The sequence below is a fragment of the Hemicordylus capensis genome, chromosome 3 (assembly GCF_027244095.1).
Source record: "Hemicordylus capensis ecotype Gifberg chromosome 3, rHemCap1.1.pri, whole genome shotgun sequence".
Lineage (NCBI taxonomy): Eukaryota > Metazoa > Chordata > Lepidosauria > Squamata > Cordylidae > Hemicordylus > Hemicordylus capensis.
Genome location: NC_069659.1, coordinates 100,083,365 through 100,100,790, shown reverse-complemented (window position 1 = coordinate 100,100,790; position 17,426 = coordinate 100,083,365). Strand labels below are relative to the sequence as shown.

General features: G+C 42.7%; 1 protein-coding gene across 27 annotated transcripts in view; it reads right to left on the bottom strand.

The window, feature by feature from the left end:
- CASK (calcium/calmodulin dependent serine protein kinase) overlaps positions 1 to 17,426 on the bottom strand; it is a 402,451-nt gene that overhangs the window by 50,506 nt on the left and 334,519 nt on the right. For 9 of the 27 annotated variants that reach the window (XM_053305461.1, XM_053305452.1, XM_053305453.1 and 6 more), the window contains 3 exons: positions 12,284 to 12,304; positions 8,065 to 8,133; positions 6,711 to 6,746 (listed from right to left, as the gene is read on the bottom strand). The exons of 2 other annotated variants lie outside the window; for them this stretch is intronic. In XM_053305461.1, the coding sequence (XP_053161436.1) occupies positions 6,711 to 6,746; positions 8,065 to 8,133; positions 12,284 to 12,304 (126 nt within the window). The remainder of the gene's footprint in view (positions 1 to 6,710; positions 6,747 to 8,064; positions 8,134 to 12,283; positions 12,305 to 17,426) is intronic. 16 more of the 27 variants (XM_053305455.1, XM_053305462.1, XM_053305460.1 and 13 more) reach the window with 4 other exon arrangements.

The following is a 17,426-nucleotide window of genomic DNA, read 5'->3' as shown; positions in this document are numbered from 1 at the left end:
CATCTTCCAGGCGACAGGTAGCTGGAAAGAGCAAACTAAGGACATCGTAACAAATGCTCTGAGGTCTACTACTGCGATTTTGAGATTCTTCTTTTCGGCAGGGGGCAGATATGTTCCAGCTGCCATTAAGGTCTTTCAAACCAAGGTAATCTCACACAGCTTCTTTATGGCTCACAGATTTGCATATATTGTGACTTTTGTCCCCTTGAAAGTATCCAGTCCAAATTTCTCAAGGCTATTTTTTGAACCCCCTGTTGTGTGTCAAATGTCAAGCTGCAACTGGAAGCTGGTTTGTTAAACTTGGGAGTCCTCTGCCTGGATTTATATTTTCAATTTCTGGCTGAAATTGATTTATTTCCCTTCTGGCTTAGCTCCCTTAATCTTTAAGGATGAACACCCCTCTGACTGGACCCTCTTAAACACTGAAAAATTAGAGTATATGGACTGTCAAATAGAATTTCTACTTCCCCTGGGCTATGATAATGCCAGAGTGATCCTTAAGCAGCGTATTATCGATATGGGACACCAGAGAGATTTAGGTCGGGCATTAAGCTACAGGTGGTTTGGAGCAGTTAAGCCCTTGCAAAAACCAGCCAACTATCTGTATAATCTGACATATCCAACCTACAGAAGAGCCCTGACGCTAGCCCAGATAGATGTGTTGCGATCTGTGGTATTAGAGGATAGATTTAGGAGGGTTCCTTTTTTTGAGAGATTGTGTCCTTGTGGGAATGGCGATGTTGAAACAGTAGGGCATGTGCTTTGTATTGCTCATTTTATTGTCTTAGATTTATTGCTCCTCTTGTTTTTAGATATCCAAATAATTCTGATGAGTTTTATATAAACTTATTTCTTTCTGATGCTTATACCAATGTTTCACATCTGGTGGCCAAATTCCGTACAACTGCGATTAAGACCCTCATATAGTGTGTCGGAGATGGTTAACACAAGCTCTTAACTCATTTTGTTTTTATTTTGTTATCTTATTCCATTTTATATTTTATGTAATAGTTCTTAATTGTATATTTTATATATGTGTATACACACATACACACATGCATGCACTGGTATTGATGTTCACTTTTGGAGACTCTTGTATTTGGATTTGATCTGTGTGCTGATCTTTGATTGTAATAAACTGAATTGAATTGAACTGGAAATAGATATAGGAGGCCCACTAATGTTCAGAACACATATCCCAGTGATCTCCCGCCTACTCCTGCATGCGAGCAGTATCTTTGACACTTTTTGTTGGCAGCAGTTGCAAACAAGTCCACAGCTGGATTTCCTCACAAGTTGAAGACTTCTTGGAGATAGATGTTGTTGATCTTCCACTCATGGCATTGATCATACTGTTTTGACCAACTGAGGTCGTCCGCCAAAACACTGTCCATGCCTCTTATGTGTATGGCTAAAGGATACACTCTGGGAGCAATGAACCATTCCCAGACCTGTATGATCAAGGCACACAGTGAACGGGACACTGTTCCCCCTTGCTGGTTGAGATATGCAATCACCGTTGTGTTGTCTATCTGAACTTGCACAACTCTGTTTCTGAGCATTGGTTCAAAGGTTTTTATTTAGTGCCATAAATACTGCCAGCAGTTCCAAGTAGTTTATGCGTTATTGGGCATGTTGTTTCACCCATTTCCCTTGCATTTGGTGCTCTGCACAATGGGCTCCCCATTCCATTAGGGATGCATCTGTAGTCAACCATTGAGTAGGGGTTAATGTCTCAAAAGGAACCCCTTCCAATAGGTCGGTCTTCACTGTCCACCAGTGTAGAGAATTCAGCACCATTTGTGGAAGTGTCAACAGCTTCCTTTGGCTGTCAACATTGGGTCGGAAGTTCCTTAGATACTGCCTTTGCAGTGGTCTCATCCGTAGACGTGAGTAAAGCACTGTGGCATTGCAAGACGCTATTAATCCCATTAACCACTGTATGTTTCTGCGGGCTGTATTGGGCTCAGGGTGAAATGCTGTACTAGGACCCTGATCTGTAGATAGCGCTCTTCTGGTAAGTATGCTCTTTTTGCCTGTACATCTAGAATTCTTCCAATTTAACTTAGGCGTCTTTGTGATTCCAGCTTAGATTTCTGGCAGTTGACATTGATTCTGAGATTCTGTAGCAACTGAAGCTCATAGTGGATCTGCGAACGTAACTTTTCTGCATGTTCGCTCACCAGAAGCCAGTTGTCTAAATATGGAAAAACTTTGACCCCTTCGGTCCTTAAGTATGCCACTACCATGGCCATGACCTTTGTGAATACACATGGGGCTGTTGGCAATCCGAAAAGTAGGACAGTATATTGGTACAGTGCATCTCCCACTGTAAATCTTAGGTATTTGTGGTGGTTCTTTTGAATTCCAACATTGAAATACGCATCCTTCAAATCCAATGTTTCTTGCCCACTCTTCTCTGCACAGGAAGGGTAGTATCCCCTGCAACGTTGTCATCCTGAATTTGTGTGCCCACACAAACCAATTTAGTCCCCGTAGGGGTCCATAATTGCCAGAATTCCTCCATCTCTTTTGGGGATCTGAAAATAATGGGAGTAAAACCCGGACAGTCTCTCCGTCCACCACACAGGGATGATCCTCCAGCAGCACCTGCAGCTCTTCCAGCAACGTCAGAGTTGCTTTGGTATACTTCAGTCCTGAGAATGGTGTCAAAGTCTTGAATTCTATTGCATAACTAGTCTCAATTATTCGGAGTACCCACTGATCCCATGTTATGTGGTGGCATGCTTGGGCATGGCTTGCCAACTTGATGGAATTGTTGGTAATAACAAAGCAGGTGTTGTGTGCTTTGGCAATCATCTGATGTTGTATGTGTGGTGGACAGCTGTTCTTATTATTGTCCTTGGGGGCCCCTGATGTTCTGCCTTTGTTCCTTTGTCCATATCCCTTATTCTTCTGAAAAGGCCTGTATTGTTGCCTATAATCCCTTTTGTCCTGCTGTCTAAATGTTGGTCCCCTGTCGACCATGCACACAGTATCAGGAGGTCGAAGCTGATGTCATCGTAGAGGCCATGAATGTCTTTGCCATGAACTTTGATTTTTTAAATGATTCCATAGTGGAATCCGTATTCTTGCTAAAAAGGCTTTTCCCATCAAATGCCAAATTCTCTACACGTTCACACATGTCGTGTTGTAAAGCCATGGATTTTAGCCGTGTGTGACACTGCAAAGTCACTGCTGTAACTATGGCTCACAACTCGGTTTCTGCCAAATGCTTGAAAGAACTAAGTGCTGTCTAGTGACTGCAGTAGTTCTTTCATAAAGTTCTGCAAATCTGTCCTGGAATTCTTCAGGTGATAGCGAAGTGGAGTCCTGAAACAAAGTGTGCTATTAAAAGTGGTTGTACCGAGCCATACAGGCTGCATAGTTAGCAATTTGTATTGCCAAGTTTGAAGTGGTGTATATTTTCCTTCCTAGCACAACCATCTTCCTACCTTCGTGGCTAATACTATCTGGCAGGGAGGTTGTTGCAGAAGGCCTGGTAGAGATTATAAATGCTTCTCTGAGGGAGGGCAGGATGTCTCCTTGTTTTAAGGAGGCAATTATTAGACCACTTCTGAAGAAGCCTGCCCTGGATTCCTCAGAGTTGAGCAACTATAGGTCTATCTCCTACCTTCTGTGGCTGGGCAAGGTAATTGAGAGGGTGGTGGTCTCCTAACTCCAGGCAGTCTTGGATGAAATTGATTATCTAGACCCGTTTCAGACCGGCACTTTCAAAGTTTGAAATCCCACAAACCTTATAATCAGATTGCTTGACAAATATTCAGATAAAGATAGAGCTCTGTATAGAGAATTAAACAGCATGCAAGTGAATATTTCTATTTTATTCCTTGCCTCTCCCCCTGACCCTTCAGTTTTGCCAGCTTACAAGGTATTAAACCAACATTGTCTTTTTAAGGGATGTTTTGTCCACTTACTTTTGTGCCATTTATATCTGTTTTTTAAATGCTCGGATCCTTGCCAACAACTTTGCATTCTTTTGACTCCCTAGATCAGGGAAAAATCTAGACTTGGGTCTTGCAGAGGCCATTTCAGCATGTGCGGTAGCCATTTTTGTTTTTAGCAGCCTTTTAATTTTTTTTTTAAATGGCCACCTCCAAAATGGCCACCACACTGATCTTTATAGGCCCAAACAGGCCTGAAAATTAGCCTGAGACAGGTTGCGGCAGTGATCTAGGAGGCTGGTGGGGGGAACATTTGCAGACACCCCCCCACGACCTTTAGGAAGCCCCCTGAAGGGGTTACAGGTTAATTTTTTAATTTTTTTTTTAAATCCGTGAATTGGGGAGGGGGTGGGGGGTAGCATGGCACTGGCACCCCCCCCAGTGGCACCTAGGGCACGTGCCCTGGCTGCCCCCCCTAGTTCCACCTATCGAAGCACAGTGTGTGTGCAGGGCAGAGTGGGCGTCACAAGGAGCTAGTCAGTCTACTTGCAAGGCAGGCGCAGAACCCCATTCCTTATGAATGCAACGGATCATGATCCAGATAAATTTGTTTCTGGTTCCAATTGAAGGTGCTGATTATCACCTTTAAACACTTGTCAGTCTGGGCCCTAAACAGCCCTAAACAACTATCCACTTCCACATTTTTGCTTGTCCGATGAAACTGTTGCATGTGTGTGTGTGCTCCTCCATGTAATGATGCTGAGAGACGCTCAACTGTTGTGCATGCAGGACAGGGTGTTCTTGGTTGTTGCCACCAGATTCTGGAATGCTGTTCCTGGGGCAATTCACTCACGCAGTTACCTTTTGTAGGTAACTGAAGACTATTCTGTTCACCCAAGCCTTTGACCCTTCATGGGTCATGTGATAGATGTTTTATGCTTTGGTTGCTGCTTGATTGTTTATAGATGCTTGATTTTATTTTTTTTACTGACTGGTTCTATTATTTTAATTGTTAATTGGTGTTATACAGACTGAGATTTTGTATGAAAGGTGATACATACATACATACATACATACATACATACATACATACATACATAAAAATAATAAAAGCTGCAGCGCCATTTTGTTATTTGTTGCATATTGTAGAAAACTACTACTTGATTCTGTTGTGCAAAAGCTTTCGCTTCATTAAAGAGGTATAAATCTGCCTGTGACTGACCTGGAGAAGTCTCCCATAGTCCCTCTTCTGGCCACTGCCCCATTTCTTTTGTAAAAGCTAATGATAATAAGAATATCACATTTATACACATAGCTAGAATCTAGAGGCCTGTTTGTGTGTGTGCACACATGCATGCACACAAAGTGCTGAGGTACACACACACACACACACGGTTGTAGCTGGAAACCCCCCCCCCCCGGTGGCAGCCCTTCATGTCTTTGGAGGAACTATTCTGAAGGATTCCTAGCCTTTGGTGGTGTTGCAGGTGATCTGTGAGACCTATGTTCATATAGAACACTACATATGAGCTTTGGATCCTAGTCCTTTTATTTCATTTACACCACTGCATCTTTTTAAAGTGTATACCACTTAAAACCATACATGATCTGAAATTACATGTTTGTTTCTTTCCATTTTTTAAAAAACAAACAAACAAACAAACAAGATTAGCCTTTGAAGTTGAAATGTTAGACTGGACCCTTTCTTCATTCTTCCCATGCAAAATGCTCTTTCTCCAAAGCAGCTTTTACTTCTGCAGACAAAGATGAGGTTGTTATCTTTCTCACTTGTGGGGGAAACTGCTTGGAAGGGAGTGATTTTAAAAGGCCTACTGAAAAGGGTTCAGCCATCCTTTCCCCCCATTATCCATCCTACACTGAAGACTACAGCCTCCAAGATTTCTTTTGGAATTAAAAAAGCTGGTGGTAGTGGTGGGGAGTAGGGATGTGTATGAAAGTTTAGGTAACACAGGGAGCACTACCTTTAAATGCGAATAAAGCAGGTCTTTATTTGCTTCTCCACCACTCCACCGCTTTTCCAGGCATGACACTGTGCCGCTCAGAAGTCCACATGCAGGCTGATGGATGAAGTCTTGCGGCCGCGTATGGACTGCTGAGTGGCACAGTGCTGCACCCAGAAAAGCAGTGGGCTGGCAGATGAGCAGGTAAGGACCTGCTTTTCTCATGCTTAAAGGTACCGCTCCCTGCCCCACCAACACAATTTGGTGGCCCACACCAAATTGATTTGGCACGTCCCTACTGGATGCGCCAAATCGATTTGTGCACACCCCTAGTGAGTAGAATAGATACAACTATGTGTCACATAAAGATTCAGCTTGCTTTCTGATCCTGTTTCAATGACTGCATTGAACAGAATAGTCCACCTCTTTGGCATAACAGAACAATTTTTGTGGAGTGGGGAAGAGTGTGTTCCACGATATGTGAATTCATTAAGATTAAAACAAAAGCAAACCCTAGAGTGCAAGACTTTTAGGTTAGAAACTTTTATGTATGGGAAATGCATGAAGAGGCCCAACCATGAAATGAAATGAAACATGATAAGAATGCTGGTGCTGACATACAACTTAGGATATAGCTGTTATTAGTTACAAAAACAAGTTACAAATAGAATTCATAGCACAGGATAATGGTACTACTGTGAATCATCTATATGAGTAAAACAAAAATGGAAAAATGTTTTAGAAGTAAGGTGAACAGATAATGGAATGTCAACTTTAAATGGTAAAGAAGGTTTGCTACTAAGAAGCTAAGTTAGGAAAGCATCCATGGAGAATAGCTATTCACCTGCCGTCCTTTTGGTTGTGTTGTCGATGGCAAGTCCTGCAGAATAAAGCCAACCCAGGAAAAGAAATTTTCATTTTACTTTAAAAGCAGATCATAAAATGTGTTATATTACAGTAAAAAGCTAACTTATAAGTATTAACAACTTGCGCATTTTAATAAATTATCATTTTATAGGAAAAACAAATCAAATCCAGGCTGTTTAGCAGCAAGCTGAAGGAAGCAGGTAAGGTTTAGCAGACAGAAAATGTGTTTTTAATAAAGAATTCAGCATCTTCAACACAAAAGCACCTGTAAGCAAAGGGCAATCTAGTAGGACCAACATTTTAGTCTTAATATTCTAATTGAATTCCTAAAAATAGGAGTCAGTCATAGCAATAAATTACAACTCAAAAGCTACTGTGCACTCAGTTGTTATATATTTATTTTACTAGTTGATTTAAATAAATATGACTAAATATATTTCTAATGAATATAAATGTTTAGTGTTTATGTATAATCCAATTTCTTTCTTTAGCTAATCGCAACTACAGGATTTTAAATAGTTTAAAGAATTCATATTTATAATAACAGAAAGCTCACTGAAGATACCATTTCTTCACTTAACATATTTGTGTGAACATTATGATTAGAGGAATATTTTTGAAAGATATTTCTACAGGTGCTTTCTAGTATTTTACCATATATGTTTAGACAAAGACAAGATGATAACAATAGCGATGTCAACCATAATATTAGAGAGTACCTTTTTGGCTGACTATATGGTGAAAAAGGAAGTACTTTGTGTTAAAGATGTGATGTTAATAGCTTGGCTTATAAATGCAGTTTAAAGCCAGTTCCTTTTGCTTTTCATATCCAGGCAAGGCTCATATTTCACAAAATATGTGCACATACCACAACAGCAGAGGACACACCAATTCCTTAACTCAGATAGCGGAAACCAATACTGCAATCTAGAGAGCTTTTGAAAACAAAAAAAGTCCAGTTCTGAACCTGCCCCCCCACAAATACCTGCTATGCAAATATTTTGCCTGAAAACACCACTTCAGAAGTTCAAAATGAAAATTAGTATTTTAGCTTAGTTTTGAGCAAGTCAAGATGAGGAGAATGATAAGCATATTTCAGGGATGAGTGAATTTTTATACTACAGTTGAATGTAACTCAGTAATGGGATTTTAATGAGAAGATTATGTTTCTGAATAAATACTTGAACGCAAGAAAAAGGGGAATTAAATGTCTAAATATTCTTGATTTTAGCAGCAGAACATTTTTTCCACTGAACAGGTCATCAAAACAGAAATTGAAGGTGAGCACCATAAAGATTTGAACACTCTCTGTCTGGAACTGGAAGTCTTACCGAAACAGAATTGTTAATGCTGCTATGACCATTAGCTGGGGACTGTCTGGATGTAGAGGGGGAATCTCTCTGAAATAAGACACAAGGTTCATTATCACACAACACTACTATATAAAACATATTTAAACCAACAGTTGTATCCACAGGCTTATAACCAGTTTTGCTGCCTTTTCACATTTTGGAAGGTTTCATGTTTTAAAATGCACAATATTCCTATAATAATGTTTGTTTTTTCATAATATGAAAAGAACGTGGAATTGTGTCAAATGAATATCAAAGTATTAAAAGTGATCAAATTGAAGGAAACTGTACTTATTTTCCCCCCTAAGCTTCCTGAGAAAACATAGCTTGGTGTTTTAGGATAGGCGCATTGAACAGGAAGGGCAAGAACATTTCTTGTGATGTAAAGAAAAAACTGCTATTTATTGGCTTTCTGGTGTGCATATTATGGGGATGATTCTTTGCTCATAATAATAAGTGAACTGTATCGGCCTTTTGAGTCTAGATTTGGTTCAAGAAGGCAATATGAAGAGAAAAGTTTCCTTTTTAAATATGTCTAACAGTCTGACTTTGTAAATGTGTAAGAAGACCTTTCTTTTGCCCTTTTGATGAAGCATATAGTATATTAATAAAAGGTCACAAAAGAAATCTCAGTTTGATTTGGATACATGTACACTAAACAAATTATTTGCATTACGGGGGGGAAAACCCCCACTAAGACAAAAATAAAGGGTTCTGATGGTTCAGGAGTACAATATTCCAAGACAAATGTATATAATATTCATGACAATGAGTAAAAATGTTGACTAACTCTATATTATGGGGCACACAAGCAGCCCTACTCAAGGGAGGGAAGCCCTACTTGGGAAGGCTGCTCACATGCAGTGTTGGGATCGATCCTGATCCCAGTGAGGACTCCGCTGCAAGTCCGGGTTTTGTACCTGGGGTTTTACCTGGGTTACAGGGCACGGGCACATCCTTTAACCCAGGTATGGGGTTGTGTGTATGCTCGGGCTGCACACAAACCAAGTATACATAGAGTAGGATGCCTAGTGCACCCAACTCCAGGGGAATCCCTCAATGCACCATGCTCATTGCATGGTGCACTGTAGGATTAATGGAGACCTCCAGAGCAGTGTTCACTCTAATTTTTTTCATCTGCGTATGGAATGAGTTTTGTTCTGGGTGGGAGTATCAAGGCAGTGTGTGCACACATGCATTCAGAATGGGGCCTTCTGGATTCAACCTGAGCGGGATCTAAAATTAACTGAGTGGACATCAAAAAACTTGTGAGTGCAGGCATGTGCGCACGCCTTAGAAGGAACACTGCTCCAGAGATCTGCACTGCATGGAGCAGTGCGGATCATGTGGGTGTGTGGTCAGGCATGGAGGTAGGCCAGCGGCTGTCGTGGCCCCCGAGCCCTGCTCCCTGAGCCTGATGTCAGATGTAGGGAGTGTTTAGCCACACCCACCGTGACTGATGTCAGATGCAGGGGCGTGTCTGAGATGCGTGGTGCAGCGTATGAGGGGCGGTGGCCCCGGCTCTTTTAAGTTGTTGCTCAATGGTGGCTCCGCCCCTGCGCATGGTGCTGCGCAGAAGAGGATGTCAGAGATAATTTTGGGGGAAAGTAGGTTCCACCCTGCTTTCCCACCTGCCTGTGAAAATAGCCACATTATGTAGCAACTTCTGTAAGCACTTGTTAATAGCCATGTGCACGGACCGGTTCGGAGGCCATTCTAAAGGCCTCCAGACCGGTCTGGTCACGGGGTGGTTTTGGTTCGGGTGGGGAGTTTTAATTAAAAAAGGGGGGGCTTTACTCACCCCTTCCAGCAAAGTCACGTATTTTATGTAGTAATCGGGCGGCAGGGTGCCGCCCGCTTCAATCTCCGCTGCGCGGGCTCCTTTGTAGACATAATTGGGCGGCAGGATTGCTCCCAGTCCCTGCCGCCCTCTTCAAGCTAAGCAAGCCCCCCTCAGCTGGCGGCCGCCCCCTGCAGATATCAAGGGGTTCCCCCCTCCCCGCCGCCCCCTTCTTGTCAAATAGCCCCCCATTACAAGAGGATGGCAGGAGAACTCTCTGCCGTCCCCTTCCCCTTTTGCGCGTGTGCAAAAGGCTTCCTAGAAGCCATTTCAAGCTAAGCTGGCAAGGCGAGCGGGCGGCAGGGAGTTCTCCCGCCGCCCGCTCACTAAGGTTAACTTTACTAACGTTAACTTTAGCGAGCGGGCGGCGGGAGAACTCCCTGCTGCCCGCTCGCCTTGCCAGCTTGGCTTGAAATGGCTTCTAGGAAGCCTTTTGCGCACACGCGCGAAAGGCTTCCTAGAAGCCATTTCAAGCCAAGCCGGCAAAGGGGAAGGGGACGGCAGAGAGTTCTCCTGCCGTCCTCTTGTAATGGGGGGCTGTTTGACAAGAAGGGGGCGGCGGGGAGGGGGGAACCCCTTGATAGCTGCAGGGGGCGGCCGCCAGCTGAGGGGGGCTTGCTTAGCTTGAAGAGGGCGGCAGGGACTGGGAGCGATCCTGCTGCCCGATTATGTCTACAAAGGAGCCCGCGCAGCAGAGATTGAAGCGGGAGGCACCCTGCCGCCCGATTACTACATAAAATACGTGACTTTGCTGGAAGGGGTGAGTAAAGCCCCCCCCTTTTTAATTGGAACTCCCCACCCCAGTGCCAGACCGGTTCCGTGCACACCCCTACTTGTTAAACGACAATAGTTTCTTATGCTCATAACACCACCTGGTAGGAATTAACCCCTTAGATACAATGTACCAATCTACTAGGAAGCACCTTTCTTCATAGAATTTCAACCATCTTTTGGGATAAGAGGGAGTGACTTTGCTGAGAGTTTCCTCGTTCAAAAAGTGGGATCAAGGAGGAGATGCAGCAGAGTCTTGACAGGCCTGATGCCAATGCTATGGTATCCTTTACCTAAGAATGTCTTCCTAGTCCTCAATCCACTGACCATGAGGAAACATTGTAAGATATTTCTTTTAGGAAGGTTTTTGGTACTATAATTTTAAAAATGAAATTTTACTGGCTTTAATTGCCTTTTATACTTGGCTAATATATAATTTCTCCTTATTTATTTACTGTTTAATTTGTATGCCATCTTTCATTAAAATAATCCCAAAGCAGTTTATAGTATAATTAATACACAATTTAAAATACAAATATTAAGTTTAGACATATTTTTAGCCTTAGCCATAACCGCCCCCCGCACCCTGCCCCAGCTTAGCTCAATCCTTAGCCTTCCCAAACAGCCACAGGATACTGAAGCTGGAAGATGATTTGAAAAGATTCAACAGTAGGGTAATGGAATAAGTTGAGAACAACAATATGTTATATTCAAATGCATGTAATAGTGCCCAGATGCTTTTTTTTTTTTTTTAAGAAAAAGAAAAGGGAAAAAGTGCTTAAGGGAGAGAGGCAATGTATTCTGAACTGAGCATGAGTGACAGGTGTGTAAAATTTTAAGAAGCTGCCTTATACCAAGTCAGAACATTGGTCCATTTAGCTCAGTATTGTCTACACTGACTGGCAGTGGCTCTCCAAGGAAGGTTATAGGGAGGAGTCTCTCCCAGCCTTACCTGGAGATAGGTATATAAATATTCATAGTACTAGTAGTAGTAGATGCCAGGGAGTGAACCTGGGACTAGATCTTCCACTGAGATATGAACCCATCTCCTAAGGGGAATATCTTACAGTGTGCAGATTCCCATCCAAATGCAAACCAAGGTGGATCCAGCTTAGCAAAGGAGACAGTTCATACCTACTACCACAAGACCAGTTCTTGTTCCTATCTGCTCTCTACTTCACATCACCCTTGCAAATATTTTCGCCCAAAGGATGTGAAATGTGTTTGTCCACGTTTTGGTAATGTCTGCAGAGGGAGGGGAAGATACTTATGGCGTGATTTGGAGCACAGAAATTGTGGACAAGGAAAGTGTTACATACCTTCTCTTCCCCCACTGCTTCTCTGCTCAAGAAAATCTCTTCAGAAAGTTGCCCCTCTTTTAAAAATACTAATGGGGCTCTTACATGCATTTGTGATCAACTTAGCCCCTTAATACTGTTAGCTTGAGGAACACCAGTTAAACATTAAGCTGGGAGAGCTTAGAGAGAAATCCTTCCTCTAGTGTAGAGGCTTAAAATCTAATGATTCTGAAAGATCCCTGCCTCTGATTTGTAAATTCCTCTGAAAAATGTAAAGACAACTACTTACTTGATTTGCCCTGAGATATTCCTGAGAAATGCAAAAAGAGCAATTTTATCCCAACTGAAAGTGGCAGTTGGTTCCTGATAAGAATGAGAAGCATACAATTTGTATATCTAAGTAAGTAAAAGCATGAGGAAAAACAGCAGCTCTATTCTGACAGTTTTATTGGATTTCTTGATCTATCTTTTGGGCTTGGGGGATATTCTGATAGCATTCATCTCAGTAAAATATATCACCAACTGAATCTGATATATAAGTTTTAATGGTATTGTTCCCATTCAGCTGTTTAACACACTGGTAATTCTATAAACTCTTATGTAACTCTTTAAAGAGAAAATTAGTGAGGACAATCAAAACATGAAGTATTTTGAAAACAAACTATACCCACACACTTATGCTTAGGCCTTACTCATGAGTAAATATCAAAGCTTTGGATATTTCCCCAAAAGATATGAAACTGAAATGTGAACCCACAGGTATCCAAACCTTGATTGTCAATAAACTTTGCATAAAAGGGACATAATCTAACAATATGCAAGACATGAGGTTTTGTTCAAATTATTAGTCAGTACTCTTGGATTCGGGCGGTATAAAAATGTGCTAAATAAATAAATAAATAATACCCCAGCAAACAAGAATGGTGAGGCAGTTTCTCCTTTACAGAACTGAATTCATCCTGAGATGTGGGGAGGAGAGATTTGAAGTGGCTGCAAGCTATATTTACAGGTAATGCTATATAATGAACACCTTTTAAAAAATTTCAATAATCTAGTTCCTTTTTGTTTCACTTGCAGAACATGTTTGCCAGTGAGTAGAAGAATTAGTGCTGTTCTATTATCTCTCATATAAATGTTAGAGGAAGACTTCTCACAACACAAAGTCTCAATGTATCGGGGGTTGCATTACAGGATGTGGAAATATGGCTTGCTTACCTGTTAACTGTATTTTTTCTAGTGGTCTTCTGCGGATTGTGCACATGCACAGAGCTACAAACTGGAACCTTGTAGAGCTTTACCTCATAATTTTTTGGCACAAAGTCTGCCCCCACTGACATCCTCAGCCATGCCCATTCCATCCAATCTCCTAGATTTCTTCTAGATCATGGCAGAAAAATAATAATAAAGGGTAACAGCAGTGGAGAGGAGCATGGGTCATGTGATGGCACAGGCCATGAGAAGAACATGGAACATAGTTACAGGTAAGCAGCCTGTCTTTCTTCTTTCTGGTCTCTGTGCACTTCACACAGATGGGAAATTAGCAAGCGAACTCACCTGAATGATGGCTAGTTTAGGAATGTGCTGAATTGTGATTCAGCTGCCAAATTGCGGGGCACATCCCTTTAAAACCGAGGGCTTACACAGCCCCTTTAAAGTGGAGGAGAGCAGCTCCATACCTGCTCCTCCTCTGCTCACCACCATTTCCCTCATCCCAGTGCTCCCCACAGCTATGCCTGCACACCAGCGGGGTGTCTCCCAGTTTCCCCTGCGTGACACCAGCATGCGTGGAAGCCATTTGCGTGGTTAGCATGGTTGCTGACCACACAAATGGGTGCCGTGCATGTGCAGAGGCCATGTGTGTGCTGGCATCACACAGGGGTAGCTGGGAGACGCCCCGCTGGCATGCAGGTATAGCTGAGGGGAGTGCCAGGATGAGGGAAATGGTAGTGAGGAGCAGGTATGGACTTGCTCTCTTTCACTTTAAAGGGATCAGTTTTAAAGGGATGTGCCCTATGATTCGGCAGCTGAATAACAATTTGGCACATCCCTAGTGCAGTTCAGCTTATCATACAAAGAGCACTACACTGCTGAGCCCATATGGGAATGCCTGCAAGATCTCAGGTTGAATGTTTAACAAATGAGGAGGGCTAAGCACAGGTGGCAACTCTATAGATAGCTTCAATGGGGAGGCCTCTAGCGGTAATATGATAGTCAAAGTCATGAGACCTAGCAATCTTTGTATGGTATGAACTGAGTGAAAACGCCTCTCTGTAAACCGGGCTGCTGCGTTGAGGAGGGATGCCACAAACTGTTCAGGTATGAGTGCTGATGAATCCTATGCATCTTGTTGGTAGCAAGCTGTACTTCTCAGTTTATCTGAAGAACCAGGGAGGTCAAAAGGCAAAGTGTAAAAACAACCTGTTCTATGAGCTGATGTGTGGATGGGTCCACTAGTAGCCAGTTGTCTCCATATAGGAAAATGTAGACTGAATGTTTTCGAAGTTAAGCAGCCACCACTGCCAAGCACTTGGGGAATACTTTGGGTGCAGAAAAACTGAATGGAAGGACACTGTATTGGTAAACCTCATTTCAAGTCTTGAATTGAAGATACTTCCTGTGTTGAAGTTGGATGGATATATGGAAGTATGTGTCCTTTAGATCTATGGACTTGAATCAGGAAGTCTGGAAGAGGAGTGGTATGATCACTGACACAGTCACCATTTGAAATAGCCAGTACTAGGAAAACACATTCAAGTTCTGTAGATCAAGAACAGGACAGAGTCTTCCATTCCTCTTGGGAATTTTGAACTATCTAGAATAAAAACTGGCACTGTAAACTTTCCAGATCCAGTGAAGGGCACCCTTTTCCAAAAGAACTTGAACTTCCTCCTGAAGAGGTGGTGTGGGAGGAATGGAATGTATTCTGCAGAAAGGTGAAGTTGCCTTGAATTCAATGGCATATTCAACTTTTATTATCAAGGCCTAACTGTCAGATGTGATTGACTGCCAGGTACTGAAATGTGGGAGAAATCTGGAACTAAACATCCAATGCATACCAGGTTTGCTTTGTGTATGTCAAGGGTTTCTGTTTTGGGGTGGACTTGGTAGAAGATTGAACATTGGAGTGACAAAAGGACAGGTACCAATGTTGACGTAATACTTCAGTCCCATGTGGGTCGAGATTTTTAGTCTGTGGTTGTGAGGTCCATCGTTTTTATTTCAGATGTTTGGGGTGTAATGTTGAAATTTCATTGAACGGGCCATCAATCCTAAATTTGTGCACTGTTTCTAGAGTGCCACTGAAGAGAAGATCTTCCACTCATTACTTAGCCTCAAGTGTTAATGTACTAGAGCATCGTCATGCATGCCTTTGAAGTGAAATTGCTGTAGTATGTCCCTTGAGCCACAATCAGCTCCATGTTGAGTCAAATGCAGTGGTTTTTTGGTCAGTGTTAGGCCTTCAGAAGACATACAGAAGCTATATTTTTCTGTTTTGGATGCAACAAATTGATGAACTGAGATAGTTTTTCCAAAAGAAAGTGCTAGTACCTTGCCATACAGGCGTGGCAGTTCACAGTTCTCAGTTGGAGGCTAACTGCAGAGTAAGTGCACCTTCCAATAGCATCCAACTTCCTTCTGTCTTGGTCTGCCAGTGTCGGCAGCGACTTTTGTCAGATCCAAGGTTGAGTTACTTCCATCATAATGTACAGGTGTTTTACTAGAAAAGAGCAGTCTTTTGATTGAACTCTGTACGTCTGGTTCCAGTCATCTCAGGGAGAGGAGAGCTGGTCTTGTGGTAGCAAGCATGATTTGTCCCCTTAGCTAAGTAGGGTCTGCCCTGGTTGTATATGAATGGGAGACTAGAAGTGTGAGCACTGTAAGATCTGCCCCTCAGGGGATGGAGCTGCTCTGGGAAGAGCAGAAGGTTTCAAGTTCCCTCCCTGGCTTCTCCAAGATAAGGCTGAGAGAGATTCCTGCCTGCAACCTTGGAGAAGCCGCTGCCAGTCTGTGAAGACAATACTGAGATTAATCGACCAATGATCTGACTCAGTATATGGCAATTTCCTATGTTCCTATCTCACAATTTGCTGAACTGAGACCAGCTTGTCCAGGATTTCTTGTCAACATCCAATAAAGTAAAAGATGAAGAAGTGAAAGTGTGAGACTGCTTCTATGAGGCTGAAGACCAGATCCTTTACTGAAGGAGTGGGTTGCTGGACCTCTAGCCCCAGGGCTGAGGCTATCCAGCTTACTTGTTCTAAATAGATATGAACACCCTCTGAGGGGAAAATCAGGTTTCTCATGTCTGGTGATGAATTTGAATGTGCCCCTTCATGTACTTCGGAATCCAAGTCTTGGTTGGATCCATGAGTTTCCCTGTGTTCTGGCACTTCCAGTACCAGCTTGGTACCAACTTGAGAGTGTCTAGAGATTTCGATCCTGACTCTAACAGTTTAGATAGGTGGGCTGGATCCCCACCAGAAGAACCCCAAGATCATTGTAACTGCTGCTATTCTATATACCTGATGAATGGCTAGCCTGCAGGCAGCACGGCTCTTGGGCAGAGTGGGAGAGAGCAGAGCAACCTGCATGCCTATAATGAAGGAGGCTTGGCTGTCATACACGCAGTGCCTTTTCAGTTATGGCTCCCAGACTCTGGAATGCTCTCCCGGTGGGCATCCATTCCTCAGTCTCCATCAAGTTTTTAGCAAGCTAGTGAAATCTTGGCTTTTTACCCAGACTTTTATATGAGTGGTGCTTTTGTTGCTGCTGCTCTGTATTTTATGGTCTCATTGTGTGTTTTAAAAATGTTTGATTTGTATTTTTATATTCCAAATTAATTTTTTTGTGTGTAACAGCCAGCATTTGTTTCAGTCATAGAAACAGTAGTGTTAGGGTATCAGTGACCAATAATGCTCACTCCCAGATAATGGAACAGAATTGGGAGGCATGTTTCCAATGGGCTTATTTCATAAAGTGAAGGCAGTTTGGGTAAATATTTACCTGGTGAACCTCCCATTTTGAATGGCTGTTGGACAATGAGATCGACAGGTTGCTTACCTGTAACTTGGGTTCTTCTAGTGGTCATCTGTGCTCTTACACGAATGGGCTTTGTGCCTGCGCAGAGACCACATTGAAGCTTCCAAGCTAGAGTTCTAACTTTTTGGTTCTAGCTTTTTGGTTCAGATCTTTGACTGAATGGAATCAATGATGATCCCCAAAAATACTATGGTTCAGAAAGGGCTGAGTTTCAACTTCTTGTAATTCACATGGAGCCCCAGGTTGGAAAGGAGGTCGATGACCGTGCAGAGATCCCTCAGTAGGGATTGTGGGTTGTCGGCTACCACGAGCCAGTCGTCGAGTATGGAAAAATTTGAATGTCTTGTTGCTGCAGGGCCGCCACCACTGGAGCCCTGCATTTGGTGAACACC